The following is a 15,924-nucleotide window of genomic DNA, read 5'->3' on the forward strand; positions in this document are numbered from 1 at the left end:
CAAATAATGTCTGTGGAGTTGCTCTTACATGTTGAGCCACACGAAACACCTACTACTCCAAACCCGTTGTGTTCCCAGGCCTCCTTAAGAGCTGCACAGCTGATCGCCACGGAAGAAGTCCAACTTCAGAACATGTTGTTATGCCTCAGTTTCAATAGCTTCCCACTCTTTTTCTGCTCCCATACATGCCAAAGTATGGAGAGAGGATCAATGCAATGTATTTTTAGTAGCATAGGCTGAAAAATGGTGCCAGCTTCTAATTTTATCTAAGGATTAATCCTGTGAAGGGCCAAAGCAGCCAGCACCAATTCACAGGAGAAAGCCTTAGCCATGTATTGTGATCACGCACAAGACACTTCAAGGACCTAGGTGGGATTTAAGCCGAACCTCACCATTTCTAGAGGACAACAGCTAATATCTGCTGTGCCTTTATTTCTTCCCCTTTCGCTTTTCCTAATTTCTCCTCCCTTTTCTTCCCTCCTCGCCAAGGACCACAAACACACATATCTAGAGATTGCTCACATCAACCACTGCAAGCTGGTCTCCAACAGCCACGCAGTACTGGGGGGATTTCCAGTATTTCCCTGGTGGGATTTTCTTAAAAGTACATTGGTTGGTTTCAACAGTACATTGGTTTTCTTCTTCCTCTACGCCCTACAGCATTTCATGGAAACAAATTAGTGATGAAAAGTTACTCCTGTCCACAGCCTCCCCACAGACACTATTGTATCAGAGGAGCGTGGACGTGGACGCACGCCTAACGCTCGCTCAGTATACCACGGGCAGTAGGAAATACGAAAGATGCCCTCATTCTCACGTTGGGTTTGCCGGGGGATTAATTTCACTTCTCTGAAAGACCACAAAATAGTACATGGTTCCCTGCCCTGAGCTGTCTCTGCCTACAACGTGTGCCCGTGACTCTCTAGGTAAATTGGGCAAGAAGCACAACCTTGTTTTTCTGAAGAATCTATAGGCAGGAAGGAAAATGGAATCTTTTAAGTGAAGGCAGTATTTATGCATCATAAACAATACCAAAGGTAACATTTTTTCCTTGCCATTGTTTCATAGTTTATCTTTAAAGGACTTTGGTTTTATTCCTCTCCGTTCTGGAGTAGTCTGAAAACCAATAAAGGACTTGCACTAAATCCTTAATAATTCCTTGTTTAATACTAAAACATTACCAATTACTGTGGCTTCAAAATCCCCATTGTTATTGTCTGTATGTCCAAATACAAGAGATTTCAATATAAAGAAATATGTGTTCTTTTCAGCTGTATTTTCCACGTGTACCTGAGAGACTACCAAAGGTACAACTATGAATGACCAAGGCAACCTATTACGGAAGGTGCAAATTTATGCATCAGAGGGAAAACCCCCTTCAAAACAGGTATCAAAAGACATTTTTCAGAGAGAAAATAAAACCCTTTAAGAGAGTAATTATTGTACAAGTGATGTACAGTGAGCCTAAACTACAGAGATGTCAGCAGAAACACAAAATGACAGAATACAGTTTCTCAAATAAACTAGGCGTTTTATCTATTTTAAAAGATAAAATTTATCTACTTTTTAAAAGTCTATATCTTAAACTTCTTCAATAACTATCAAAGTAGGAAATGCCCCCTCAGATACAGTTTATTTGTACTGAGGGCCACAGAATGCTAAACTCTAGTCATGCCTTTACGCTCACCCCCAAATTTAACGTGTAAACTCATTACAGAAGCTTTACATCCCAAGACTGTAGGTGTGAAGGGGGGTGGCTTGCATAATGACAAGGTGAAGTCACAGAAAGTTGCTGAAAACCCACGTAAAAATTTGCCTAATTCATACGAGAGTTAGGGACAGTATTGGGAATGGAATATGCTAGCTGGAAAGCAGTTCTGATCAGTGCTCAAAAATACTACTGTTGAAGAGCTCTAGAACAGTAATCAGAATGTGCCAAGATCCAACACTCATATGAAGGCAAGAAAAAATAAGAAATCAACTGCGGTTGTATTTAATTTCAGAGGAAGGCAAATTATATGTAATTACGATGCTTTTAAAAAGTGCAAAAATCCTTGAAGGCAGCATGGAAACTATCCAAAGACACTACCCCAAGGCTCAGACCGTATGCACAGCATTTACTAAGAACTTCAGAAAGACCAAAAAGAATCCAGACTGAGTAAACAACGTAAACAGCAGCCGTAAGGATGCCAGTAAGAGCAGGACAGCGTCCTTCAAAAAGCTGAAGCATCCAAATAAAGAAAACAGGAAAGATTTTACACACTGGAAGGTTAGATACAAGAGTCCAAGAAGTCAAACTAAAAAAGTGAAGAACAACTGGAAATAGCATAAATCTGAAAACTAATAAAGCCCTTTTCAGAGGAATTCGGAGCAGGTAGCCTGCCAGACACTCACTATGGCTAACAGATGTTCCAGACATGCAAGATGCACTCAAAGGCAGAGCAGAAAAACAATGTGAATTTTTTTATCCATGTTTATTGTGAAAGAACTTGTGAAGACTGAATGAATGCCAGAATTCTGCTTTACAGACAGTGCATTGGATCTGTCTCAAATCAAAATACCAGTGGATGATTCAACAAATAGACATGAATAACAACAAACCACTGGGATTAGGTGGCATCCACAGAAGAAGCCAAAAGTGAAAAAGAGCTAACCCCTGGGGAGTTAGTTACCTCCTGCTTAAAACTGCCTGTGCACCGGCAGAGCAGGACGACGGCCAGGATCACACCTACTTTTACAAGGGTTTCCTGAGCAATCTGCTAACTACTGACTGCTAAACTGGCACCTGTAGGTAATGGAAACTGAAACACGGACCATAACTACTGCACTTACTGATTGTTCAGCTTTTACATGGGCTAGGGAAATCCACCTGATGCTGTCTCCAGGAGGTATCTGCCAATTGCTCACCAAAGACTCTTACGGAAGCCAAGCTGTCTGGAAATATGAAAGAAAGTCCTCACACGCATAAACAACTGGTAAGAAAAAAGGACAGACACACAGATCCCACCTGAATCTGTACTGGGACCTATACTGTTCAACAAATTCAGAACAATCTGTAACAGCAACTGAACAGCAAGGAAGTGAATTTGCTAAAACTAAACCCTTCGGTGCATGAGAATAAGGGCTGGTTGTGAAGAACTGGGGAGAGACTTCGTTACGCAGTCACTGCTCAAGAAAGTAAATGAACTTCAATTCAGAAGAGTGCAGGATAGTGCACATGGGAAAAACAGCACCAACTTCACATAAGCCATAGTTCTAGCCAAGTGCTACAAAGAAAAGTCACCTCAACATTCAGTAGCGGCAAAAAAGCAGAGATCGGAAAGGAACAGAGAACAGAGCAGAATAAAAACATATGAGAAGCAACTGAATAAACTTAAAAGAGCTTGCAAAAATCTTGGTGAGGGAGGATGACAGAGGAACACAAAATCGCAGGTGGAACTGAGAACGTGAGGATGCAATGCTGGTTATCCTCCTCTTCCACATAAAGGTTTTGGAACCATCAGCTAGAAGTAGCAAAAGACAGGTTCAGAACAGAGACACTTCTCAACCAGTTAAGCTGACGGTACTATCACTTGTTTAGTTACTTGAAAAAAGTGCTCTACCTACTTTCATGGAAATTCTTTGCGCAGCATGCTACTGGCATACTTGGGATACAAGAAAGCCCACAGCCCAAATCAAACCAAAACACCCCATGACTTTTTGGGAGAGGTGGTGAAGACAGAATTTACCCAAACATATGGCCCTGTTTCTTCACTAAAATACTAATAAAAGTAGTAGACATCTGAAGTGTAATTCATATGGGTAGAAGAGACATGTAGAATTTATTAAAAAAGTAAAGCCAAAGCATGCAGAGGTCTCTTGCCAATGAAGCAGGGTATTTATGCACTGTTTGCTAATACGCTCCATTGATTACATGGATAATTCAGATCCCTAACCCTGAGCTTCTGATTCACGCGTCACACACGCAGAGTAGATTAGAGCAGGTTACAGGTATAACCTCCACGTTACGTGAAAGCAGACTGAACAAATTACTATTAGGGGACAGGGCGTGGGATTTTGCAGAAAGGGTAGTAAGGCAAAAAGGAAGTTAAGCCCTGAATGGTGTCTCGCAAATTTTAAGAGGAAGCAGTGTGCCCAGCCACAGCAGTGGTAGTAAATGTTTTGTGCAGCTACCTGTTTAACAGGAGTGAAACCTAAAGACTGAGGAAAACAACTAAACACAGATAACCGATTTTCATCTTAAACTCCAAGAAACTTTGCCTCAGTTTTATCAGCCCTTGTTTCTGTTTTTTCCCCAATCATTTAGTTATTAAAAGGTTGTGTTGAACTTTAGCCTCTTAAGTAAGAGCTAAGTAAATTATTGACAAAGAAACATTGTACCTGAAGATGGTAGCTGGGCTATGATAGCCTAAAAAGTCCTGAACAAGACTAAAAACAACCAGTCGGTAAGAAAAGTCTTAATTCTTATTTAAAGAATGACAAACAAGGAGACTTCAGAAGAAAGGAACACTCCTGGAAAACAGACACCCAAATCACACTTTTTCTTCCACACTTAAGGAAGTTTTCAGGAAGTACTTCGATAAAGCTTTTGTTCGGAAATTTTTACACTGCCATTGAACACTCCTTTTGTTACAATTTCACTATACAGTTGATATAACTAGATGGCTTGTCTGCCATCTGTCCCCTCAACAAATGCTAGGCGTTCTGTTCCAAACCAACCACGCCATCTGCAATTAATAGGTTGCCAGAACGACTGTATGCATCTACTTCACACGCTCAGAGTTGGTGATTTTTCTTTATTTGGCAACAAGCAAAGCCAAATATTTCCAATGAAACCCAAGAAAATACCACAAAATTGTCGGGATGGAATAGCCTTGCCCACCTCGCCAAACCGGTGCAAGTTGTCATTTATAAGCAAATACAGGGAACTAAAACACCTCACACGCGTGGCACCAGGCAAAGGTTTCTTAGCACAGAGCCAGCCATGCACCTGAAAGCCCCGGGCACAGCGCAGAACCTCCGTCCCTGGAGGGAGCCTGCGGCGGGTGCCATGCGGGTGCGATGCAGGCACCGGCCCGGCTCAGCAGGACGCTGCCGTCCGCGGCTCCTTCCCCGCCGGAGGGGCGAGCCCCGCCGCACGCCTCGGGAAGAGCCGGTGCCTGCGTTAACCGGAGCGGGACCCGGCTGGGACCCGCAGCGCCGAGGGGACCCGGGATCTTGCCGAGCTGCGCCCGGTACGTTACGGTTTGCCTTTCACCTCAGCGCCCTAACAACGCTGTCACCGCCGCAGGCACACGCACCGGGCAGCACGGTGCCGGCACCGGCGGTCTCACAGCCGGGAGACCCGGTTCAGCAGCGCCGACGAGCACCGTGCAGGGAGCCCGCCCTCGGACGCGGCTGGAGCCGGAGCCGCCCGCGCTGCGGCCGGGCAGGACGGCGGGGGCGGCACAGCCGCCTCAAGACGCCTCCGCTCTCCAGCTGCCGCGGCGACGGCCCGGAGGCCTCGGGCATACCCCGGCACGGCTGGGCGGGCGCAGCGGGCTGCCACGGCCCCGCGCTCGGCCGAGGCCCCGCCGCCAGCACGCCGAGTGCCGCCCGCTGCCCCGGGCAGGGGCTCCCTACCGCGGCCTTCCCGGCGCCGACAGACGGCCCCAGGCCCGTCCCAGTCCTTCGCGCCCCCCCCCCCCCCCCCGCTCCCCGGCGCTCCTCCCGCTGCCGGCGGGGAAAGCCGCGGGCCTCCCCTCCGCACGCCCCTCCCGCACCACCCGCCCGGCTGCGCGGCGGGGAAGAGAGCCCGCCGGCACCCGCAGCCCTTCGCAGAGGTTCCGCCCGACGCTCCCGGCGCGGCCCCACGGGCATACCTGGGCGGAAGGCGGTCAGAGTCCTGCCCCGGGCCCTCAGGAACGCGTCCCCCGCCGCCATAGCCCGCTCCCTCCCGCACGGCCGCTACCGACAGCCGCCGCACGGCCCCGGCCGGCGAGGGGGCGGCACCGCCTCCGCGGGGGCGGTGCCTGGGCGCGGGCGGGAGAAGCCCCCGGCGGCGGGGGCGAGCCGGGGCCGGCGGGGAGGCAGAGGCTCCGCCGGGAGAGAGGCGGGTCGCGGCCCCGGGGCGCTGCGGGCGGCTCCCCCGCGGGTGCCGCCATCTTCGGGGGCTGCGTGGGGCGACATGGCGGCACCCGCGGGGGGGAGCGTGGCCTCCGGGAGCGGGGCCTGCCCCGCAGACGTCTGGCTTGTAAGTCAGCAGTAATTAACAAAGTGATAGATTGCCTTCGTTTTCAGTTTTTTCCCAACCTGCGAACCGAAGCAAGCCGACGTCCCCCAAAAGCCCTGGCAGGCTCGGCTGCACCGCGCAGGGCTGCCCTCACGACCTCGGACATCCTCAGTCTGCGCCTGCGGCCTGGCCCCGGCTGCGGCAGCTCCCACCGCCCGCAACGCTGCCGCTGTCAGCACCGGGCCGCACGGCCGGGTCGTAGCTGGAATACGGGGGTAACCGTGGCAAGGCACGCTTTTCTTAACCTCTGCTGGACTGGAGTCCATTTTTGACCTAATAGGGTCAAATTAGGATAAAATGGTTGCGATTTCCCGGTCGAACGCCCCGTCTTCTGCACGCGTGACGAGCCGAGTTCCGCGTGCCGCCTCAGCCCTCGTGCGATGTGCAGCGAGGCAGTAGGTGAGGTTCCTGTCATCGACTGCGATGCATTCCTGTGGCTGGGCTGGTTTTCCATCTGCAAAATGCGGGCATTATTGCCCACAAATAAAACCAGTTTCATTCCGCCTTGTAAACTGCTTGACGATCACTAGATGGAAAGCGCTAGAGGAAGCTACTTTTTTATTAAGTAGTTTTTGTCAATTCCCCTCTTCATGAGGCAGCATTTGGCACCATAAGCAAGTAAATACTGGCGTGCGGTTTGACTCTCGGGTGCAGCCTATCTAGGTACGCTGACAGTCACAGGAACAGGGTCGCGGTCTGGTGCTGGAACCGCTCGTGCCAATATAAGAGCAATCGGCTGAATGACCCAAAGAGATGTTTGACCTTTTCTGTTTCTTTTCCATTTTCTTCTCATCTGCTTAACAGGGCTGAGCAGCCATATACCAGAATATATGACTGCAGCATGACTTCAGCTAAACTCGGGATGAATTTTGCAAGTGCGATACCATTGAGATCAGGCCAGCCGGTGTAGAGAGAGCATGGCTGGTTTGGCAAGACGGCATACTGTACTTTTGTAGCACAAGGACGTGAGCTGGTGATCAGCACACCGAATTACCTTCGTCTTAACCTGGATGTGTTGCCAAAGGCAACCATTTTCCTTAAGGCAAGTTACGTGCGTCTGAAAAACTGAATCAGACCTGGCAGAGATGTGGATTCTAAGATCTTCTAGATTCATCTAAATCTCTGTAATTTCACAGCTCTTTTTTTTTTTCCAGGCATGTGTAGGGGGCTCTCTTCTACAAAATTCTGTTGTCAGTACGGTTTTGATCTCTTTGCAGGATGGGCCAGAGATGAGCCTCAGGATGCTCAGCTCCTTCTGGGTGCTGAGCGTGGTGAGTATGCAGCATGCCTGCGTTGCCTCCTCTTCAGATGGAACCCTCTGATACTACATCAGCTCGAGTATTGTCTGCTGTAACGAGGATGCCGCAAGAAATTTCCATTTTGTAATTTCAACACATCTTCTTGTGATTTTGCAGCCTGAGCGCACAAGTGTTTTCATCTGCAGAAATAAAGGAACATTTGCATATAAACATGAGAACTGAGGATGGGGAGTGTGTGTGCAGGAGGGGGATTTCTGCTCTCTCCTGCTTCCTTTACTCTGCCAAATTTGAAGTATGCATTTTTGAAGCCAAGATCATGGACCAAATGCTATACAGCTAAACTCATTTTACTATGACTAAATCGTTTAAAGTTACTACTGATCTATGTTAGTTTAATTATAGATTTTCATGGACTTATTCCAGATGAGGCCTAGATAAAGCAGCAGAATTTTGTCATAGGACTTGATTTGTTATACAAAGTGTCATGAATATAATGACACTGAATAAATAATTTACAGTACCACGTGTCTAGTCTTATTTATAAAGTAAAAATTTCGAATAATTTTACTAATTTTAAAAAGTTAGTGTGAGCATACAGAGGAGAATATACCATTCTGGAAGAGCATGCAGTACATTGAAAGTAAGATAGATACAAAGTGAGAAATGGAGGCACTGAAAAAGAAATGCTTATGTAAGGTTGAGCTTAGTAATGACTGTGATTAGAATAGTGCAGATCTGAGGAGTCCAGATCTTCTAGGACTTATTCTAGTACACATTAGATCGTGCTGCCAATCCTTACAGTTCTTAACAACTTGGAAGTTCTGAAAGAAACAGCAGCAGACACTCTGCTTTATTACTTTCTGCAGTTTGAAGTATGAATGTGTGCACCTTGAGAAACCTAGATAAAGTACTAATAAACTAAGTAATTCTAAAATGTACTATCTCTGATGAGCAATTCATATAAAGAGCAAAACAGTCAAAGCGGCGGTGGAAGGAGGGACTCCCTTCTCTATTTTCAGCAAATGACAAGACAACGAATGGCAAAAAGGGAAGAATGCAAAAGGTGAAAAGGACAGAACGGGGTTGGTCTAGACATTGGAATTAAAATTACAGAGCACAGATACGCAGATTTGAAACTAAGCCATTTTAATCTTATACATCGAACAGAATGATTTTCTGCCATCTGGAATTCGGGGAACCCAGTGGAGGTTGGAGGTGTCAACAACACACACAGGATTATCAACATCTGTTTTCAGTGCGTGCTGATATGTGTGAGGCCTTGAGGGATAAGCTAGAGAAAATAACGGCAATTAATAAACACTGATGATATAAAAAGAATCACATCATTGTGTTTGTTTAGAGACAATGTGGACTTACAAGCGCTGAAACTAAACAATGCATACAATGTATCAAGTCCCTTTCCTATTAATCTCTTCCGCCAGCTCCCGTAAATCCTGTCACAGGACGGCATTCCTAGCAGATGCAACATCTTGGAAGGTTTGGCATATGATACCCCTCCTATTCTTCTCCCCAGAACAGCTGATGGATGAAAATTATAAGTTTTGACGTTAGAGTACTATCTCCTACTAGCCCGCTCTGTCTCTGTCTCCCGTTCCATTGCTGGGAGTAAAAGACGCCAGGATGACTATGCCAGTATAAATAAATCGAGCAATCTGAGCCTAAAACGTTACAGAAGATGATAAAACTTAAGGTCTGCTCCTCTGACGTTCTACACAAACATAAATGAATTACCACACTAAAGAGTGCTTATCGGTGTTAAAAAAAAGGTCCTGTTAACATTTGGCCTTGATACCAAACGGCTTTCCATTTTCAAAGGGCCCACAAAACAACATGAAGAATATTAACAATGTTTTGCACAAACCAACTTAAAAAGATTGGTTGACCAGGACCAATATTTTGTTGCTAGGAAGGGAACAATGATGACATTGATTATTTCCACAGTTAAGAATCCACAATGTAATTGATTTTTATCTGACTCATTTAGTGTGGGCAGGCTCCATTTGTTCAAGAAACCTGTAATATATTCCTTGAATCACTGTAACTATGAGAGATATAAAAGTTGATGTAATGAGTTAAACACACTATTTAACTCAATTTGTTTTGCACACTGAATTCCCATTTCTGACACAGATACATGTTCTATCTAGATCTACTGGTCATTTCTGTAAGATGTCTCATTCATTTCGTGTGCTGCCAAATATTCAAGAGTTCGACTTTATTCAGGGTGCCTCTGATTTTGCCTTTCTCTATCCTGAGATTTCATTTTCAGGTACACTGAGTACTTGTACCTTTCATTGAGTAATTGAGACCCGGGCTGCCAGCAAATTCAAAAGTCATGACCAGCAATGACTCCAGTGAATGGCAGAGCTAGACTAGAAGCAATTACTTGATCTGGTGCATATTTTTGACACATTAGGTGTCTGCTCCTGAAGAGCTGGGGATGTTTGGGTCATGAGTTTGTATTGAAACTGCTAGACACAGAAAAAATGCATAGGAGTCCAGCAGGGCTAGAGCTAGGTGAAAAAAATCAAGGCTTTAATTGAAGTACCCACTTCCAAAATTACACAGAAAATTTGCGATTGGCTGCCACCTCATCCTGATAAGAACGTTCTGACTTAAATGTTCTCTGGAATTATTCCAGTCAGAATTGGACAGCACTTACCTGCTATGTAAAGTTCATGATTCCTGCTGCTCATCAAGACATGTCCAGTCACAAATGGAAGGGAATTAGGCATATAAATAGATTTGAAGTAACTATTATATGTGTGTGTGTTTTTAGAGTACTACAGGCCTCAGGTATATACTATTGGACTTGGTCTAAGAAGAAAATCTAGATTTAAGAGCTTTTAATTCACATCTAGATCTAAAATTTGGACTTGTTGGACTTTTCTTATTTTTAAACAAACAGATTTTCCATTAATGTACAAGCAAAAGCAGCAATCTGGCAGAAGAAGCAGTATTTAGTATATGCATCTGTATGCATGGCTCTCAGTTTCCTTTCTCCTTCTTTGCTGATAAATGACATTTTATTAAAAAAAAAAAACCCAGATGATCATTAACCACAGTTGCTATTTCTGCCAAAAAATCAAAGAAGCAGCAATCCTTCAAGTATTAAAATTCAATAAACAATCAGAGCACTTAGATGTTTTTTCAACTGGGCTTACAACAAGGACATTCTTGTTTTACTGTTACATTGGTTAACTCAAAATGCATTGCAAACGTACTGGGCAAATTCCTTTGTTCCCTTGCTCAAAGCACAAAATTATTTTTCAGACTGGAAAAACGCATTTTTACATTACAGATGACATGCAAACAATTTGGGATTTTTGAAAAAATGATACTCCCTTTTTCTTCCTTTCTTGTATAAAGAGAATTCATCCTCTTTCGTAGCAGGGGAAATATTTATTTTGGTCACCTAAACTTCATCAGGCAGGCTCTTTGCAGCTCACTTGTTTAACCAGTTACGTTTCTGAGAAGCACACGCACATCACCATTCTGACAGGATATAACAAACTGGACATTGAGAAATGATGACATCAGATTACTCTGAGAAGAAAAAACACAAAACAGTGATTACAAAAGACCTGTGAAAGAGGAGCCGTTGTCATACCACTTTGCAAAGTTGTATCTTCTGCTGCAGAGAGGTTTGACACCACAGAACTGCGCTCTGTGTAAGTGGAAGCTGGAGTTACGCATCCATCGGGCCAGTGATGTGCTCATTAATTGGGCTTCACGGGTCCCAGACTACTGCCACTCTGCCCTCAAAGTACAGCCTGACCCACAGACTGCATCAGCAGTCGAGAGAATGCTTTCGGTCCCCTAAAACCTTCATGGAACTCTTCTACACATTAGTATTCACTCCTGTGGTGTGCCAGGTTTTGCATGTGAAATAGATCTTAAAATTGACTTTACCATCTGTGATGTCACTAATATAGCAGTCTCTGAACTTCCTGAAACAGGATGACTATGAAGGATGCATCTATTTTGCCACAGATTTCTATAAAACAAAATGTTTTTCAGTAATTAAAGCTGGAGATGAACAAAGAAGGTACTCCGGGAAAACCACAGATTAATTTAAGCATAAATGACCCATTTAAGTTTTTTTTCCACTCAAGTAATGACTGAGGAAAATGAGTTCGGAGACTGATGAAGGATGCTGAATAGGTAATTATTGCTATTACAAACCTCTTAGTTTAATTTGTAGGAAATATGATTTGAAAATTAAATAGTACTTGATTTTTTTTTGTTTCAGTGTGGACTCTCTTTCAGCTGTGTCTAGCACTTTTGTTTCCCAGAATTTCAAGGACCTTTCCTTTTCCATTAATGATAGCATTAGATAACCAGAAGGGTCCATTTTTCAACAGTATTATCTCAGCAATAAATTACATTTTCCTCTTCTCTCTGGTTCCTGGTCTAAAGATCTCTACATGTTTTACAGGCCTTGGGTAAAAAGAGATAAAGATCAAATCTGGACACAGGTAGAGGCAGACGGAGGCTGATTTATGAGTGAAGACACAACATGCACCACAAAGCTTCTACTTTCAAAATTAATAATAGATGAGGACAAGACTGCATCCCCTACAAGGCAAAAGCAATCCACCTGTGTTGTGCTAGCCCTTCACTTCAACTACTCTCCTCCTTCACTGTGTTTTTTTCAAATTTCTTCCAGTTGTACTTATTCATATAACTAAGTCAATGACAGCAAACACTGTGTGTATTCCCATAGTGATGTTCTTTTAATTTTTTAACCTTCCAATATTTTTCAAATCTCTGTTAGAAATGTAACAGAGTCCAACGTCCAAATACAAAAAAACCAGACTTTGACTGACAATGGAAAAGTGGCTTTCCTGCTCTTCGAACTTCTTCTGGTTTTAAAACAATGGAGAACTAAAATTTTATTCATGGAAATATTGCTTGGTCTTATCGATACATTCCTACATTTGCTGAAGGATGATCACAATAAAGATACGTCCCCTGTACAGCAGGCAAAATAAAGAAATTAACTAAAGTGCCTCTTCTCCAGATGACTTGGAACCATTAAAGATAATTTTGATGTTTGCCAGTTGGTTGCAGGCATCTGCACTAGAGAACGTGTGGAAGCTGTATGTTCTGTACAGCAGTGGGCTAAGAATGAGAAGAGTGCTACATTCATGGCTTAGCAGATTTACTCTGTGGCAAATTTACGCAGTGACCTTGCAAAATGAACTGCTCCATCCATTTTTGCTACAGACACTCTAGCTTTAAAATCAGGTAAAACCAAGACCCTACGACTACAAAGGCCAGTCAGGCTTGTTCACGAGCAGGGTGCAGTCATCGAATGCTGCTGTTCAAGAGTGGGTTTTGGCTGGGATGGAGATAATTTTCTCCACAGTAGCTAGTGCAGGGCTATGTTTTGGATTTGTGACAGTTCAGGGATGTTTTAGTTACTGCTGAGCAGTGCTTGCACACAGCCAAGGCCTTTTCTGCTTCTCACACCACCCACCAGCGGGATGGCTGGGGGTGCACAAGAGGTTGGCAGGGGACACAGCCGGGACAGCTGACCCCAATGACCCAAGGGATGTTCCATACCATATGACGTCATGCTCACATATAAAGCTGGGGGAAGACGAAGGAAAGGGGGGATGTTCAGAGTGATGACGTTTGTCTTCCCAAGTCACCGTTACGTGTGATGGAGCCCTGCTTTCCTGGGGGTGGCTGAACACCTGCCTGCCTGCCGATGGGACGTGGGGAATGAATTCCTTTGTCTGTTTTTCTTGTGCACATGGCTTTTGCTTTACCTGTTAAATTGTCTTTCTCTCAACCCACAAGTTTTCTCACTTTCACCCTTCTGATTCTCTCCCCCGTCCCGCCAGGGAGCAGTGAGCGAGCGGCTGCGTGGGGCTGAGCTGCTGGCTGGGGTTAAACCACGAGAGTCTGAGAATGGGAAAATTATCTAATGCCAGCCCAAAGAAACAGAGAGACTGACGGCCATTTATCTATAGGGATGCACTCAGCAAGCGGAGGTGTAACGAACCATGTTGAACCATGGCACATAACCCATTTGACAAGACAGTCTGGCTACAAACCTATGGTCTTGAACTTATGCAATGGTCTTACTTTATAGACCGAGCTACTGGAATGAATGATAAAGCAGGAACATCCTAAAAATAGTGAAACACAATTAACATTTTTGTTGAACACAGTGGGATTGATTCATCAACCATAACAATTTTTTGAATAATTAACTGTGCTGAATTTTTCATTAAAAGCACAACATTCATACAGTGTAATTATTACAGTGTGAAAGACGTTTGAATTAGAACAAGATAACTTTGTCATTGGTAGGTAAATTCATAGTGTCAGGAAACGTTCTCCTCCCCAGGTTCTAGGAATTATGTGCCTAACATTCTCTTGCAGCACACAGTACAAGCTACTATTAATAATATATCTATAGCTGAACATAAGGTATGGAGGGAGTATTTAAAATGTTTAATTATTCAAATGAAGGAATTAATTGACTGTGCCTTTTTTGCAGTTCCACAATATTTCTAAACATTAGAAGAGCTCAGCATGCTAGGAAGAATATAATAAGTGCCTAGGAGGAAAGAAAAACTAAAATAAGTGGAAACCAAAAACTTTCCTAATAACTGGAGCTATGGCATGCACACTGTATATGCTGTCATTTGGAGTTATGTGCATAGATCAAAGACATGATGCATTCCTATGTATTTGGACTCCTGAATGGAAAGAAACCAGGTAAGAAAAAGATGAGCTTATCCTTCCTCGTGGAGTGTAGGCTGGTGGTGTTTGCACATTAACAGCCTAGCCAAGGCTCTCGCAGAGGTGGCAAGATTGCTGACTGGTGCTGGCATTTACCAATCAACTCGAATATAAATACATGTAAATTTACTTTTACTGTCTATTAATTAAATCTGTAGCACATGCAAATTCACAGTAAGATGGGTGGATACGCATGTGTCTCTTCCCTGTACATCTTTTTTTATGTTAGTATCTTGGCATGAATGGGAGAAACGTTTTCAGGGAAAAGGTACATCACATTTCACTGCTTGTAAATGCAGTACAAGGCTTTGATCTTTGGTGTTTAGGCTTTCAAGGGGTGTCTCCTTACACCCATTTCGTGATGTTTCATAACTCAAAATGTTTTCAGAGAATGCAGTGACCTTTTGAGTTGCACATGCCATAGGAATTATATTGTACTCCAGAGAAAACCTTGAAGAAAGGCCTTGAATGTGAACAAGTAATTACTGACTGGAGAGCCAGTGGAGTATATCTAGTGTTGGCGTAGTACTCGTACTTGTCCTGCCACTTCAGTTTTGAAGAGCAAAGTGAGGTCCAAATGATTCACATTTAGGCTTTCCATGACAACTGAAAGCAAGATGATATTCTGCTCACCAAAGAACCTCTTCCTTTTTCTGTCCTTCTGCATATTAATCTGAAGTAGCTTCTTCATCTCTTATTAATGGTTTCTGTTAAGTAAACAAAACAAAAACAACAGAAAGAAACCAGGGACAAGTTCTTCTTATGCTGAGAAGATGAAAGTAGGATTCAGAGTCCCGATTCTTGAGTTGATTAGGAACAGGCACCTGCTCGCTATCTTCTGCTAGCTATTTAACCTCCACAGAAGAGCCCTGGGTGAGACAGACCTCTGTGATCAGCACTTCACTGATGGTTGCCATGTTTTCCACTCAGTATGCAGTCTTTTAGGTTCATCCTTCTGAGGCAGCTAACTCTCTGTACATCTCTGAGAGAGCTTACGTATCCGAGTCTGCATTTGAGATTCTTCTCCAAAAGACAGGCATTATGGAAGAACAGTTTGAAGTCAGGCATTGGGAGCAGAGTAACTGGCTCTGGGGAAAAAACACATCTATGTATATACTATATATATATATGCACAAAATATGTATATAATATATAAAAAGTGCGATTGATGAATCTGATTCAGTGGGTGAAGGTCTTGATGTGCTATGCCTATTTGACAGACAAAATGTGATGTAATACTGTATCAAGAAGCTGCACTTCATTACAATATTTACTGCTGTATACAACAAATTTCTTTTATTCCTGATTCCAAAATGACAGTACCTTTCTGCCTTCATCAGTTCTCAAGCAATTCTAACCTAGTCTCATCTGTCACCATATTGTTTGATTATTTCTGTGGAAAGCATTAAAGAATTCTGAATTGGTGAGAATTTGCCAGTGCTGAACTTTTGGCAAAATAGCATTCATTATTGTACTTCCAAGCTTACCTAGATGGAGATCATCACATTCCTTGCTGGAACAGGCGGATGGGAAAGCAACTATTCTTCTTGCCTCTCTAGAAATCTTCAAGGCTAATTTGGCTCAAGAGAAGGTCAAACTTAACTGGAAACCAGG

The 15,924-nt window shown here is 43.9% G+C and overlaps 1 protein-coding gene across 2 annotated transcripts in view; it reads right to left on the minus strand.

Moving 5' to 3' along the window:
- Positions 1-6,058, minus strand: part of CPPED1 (calcineurin like phosphoesterase domain containing 1) — a 47,977-nt gene extending 41,919 nt beyond the window's left edge. The window contains exon 1 of one of the 2 annotated variants that reach the window (XM_054842630.1): positions 5,862-6,058. In XM_054842630.1, the coding sequence (XP_054698605.1) occupies positions 5,862-5,922 (61 nt within the window). In that variant the 5' untranslated portion in view covers positions 5,923-6,058. The remainder of the gene's footprint in view (positions 1-5,861) is intronic. The other variant, XM_054842632.1, reaches the window with a different exon arrangement.
- Positions 6,059-15,924: the final 9,866 nt, after the last annotated feature.

This window comes from Grus americana, chromosome 15 (assembly GCF_028858705.1).
Source record: "Grus americana isolate bGruAme1 chromosome 15, bGruAme1.mat, whole genome shotgun sequence".
Lineage (NCBI taxonomy): Eukaryota > Metazoa > Chordata > Aves > Gruiformes > Gruidae > Grus > Grus americana.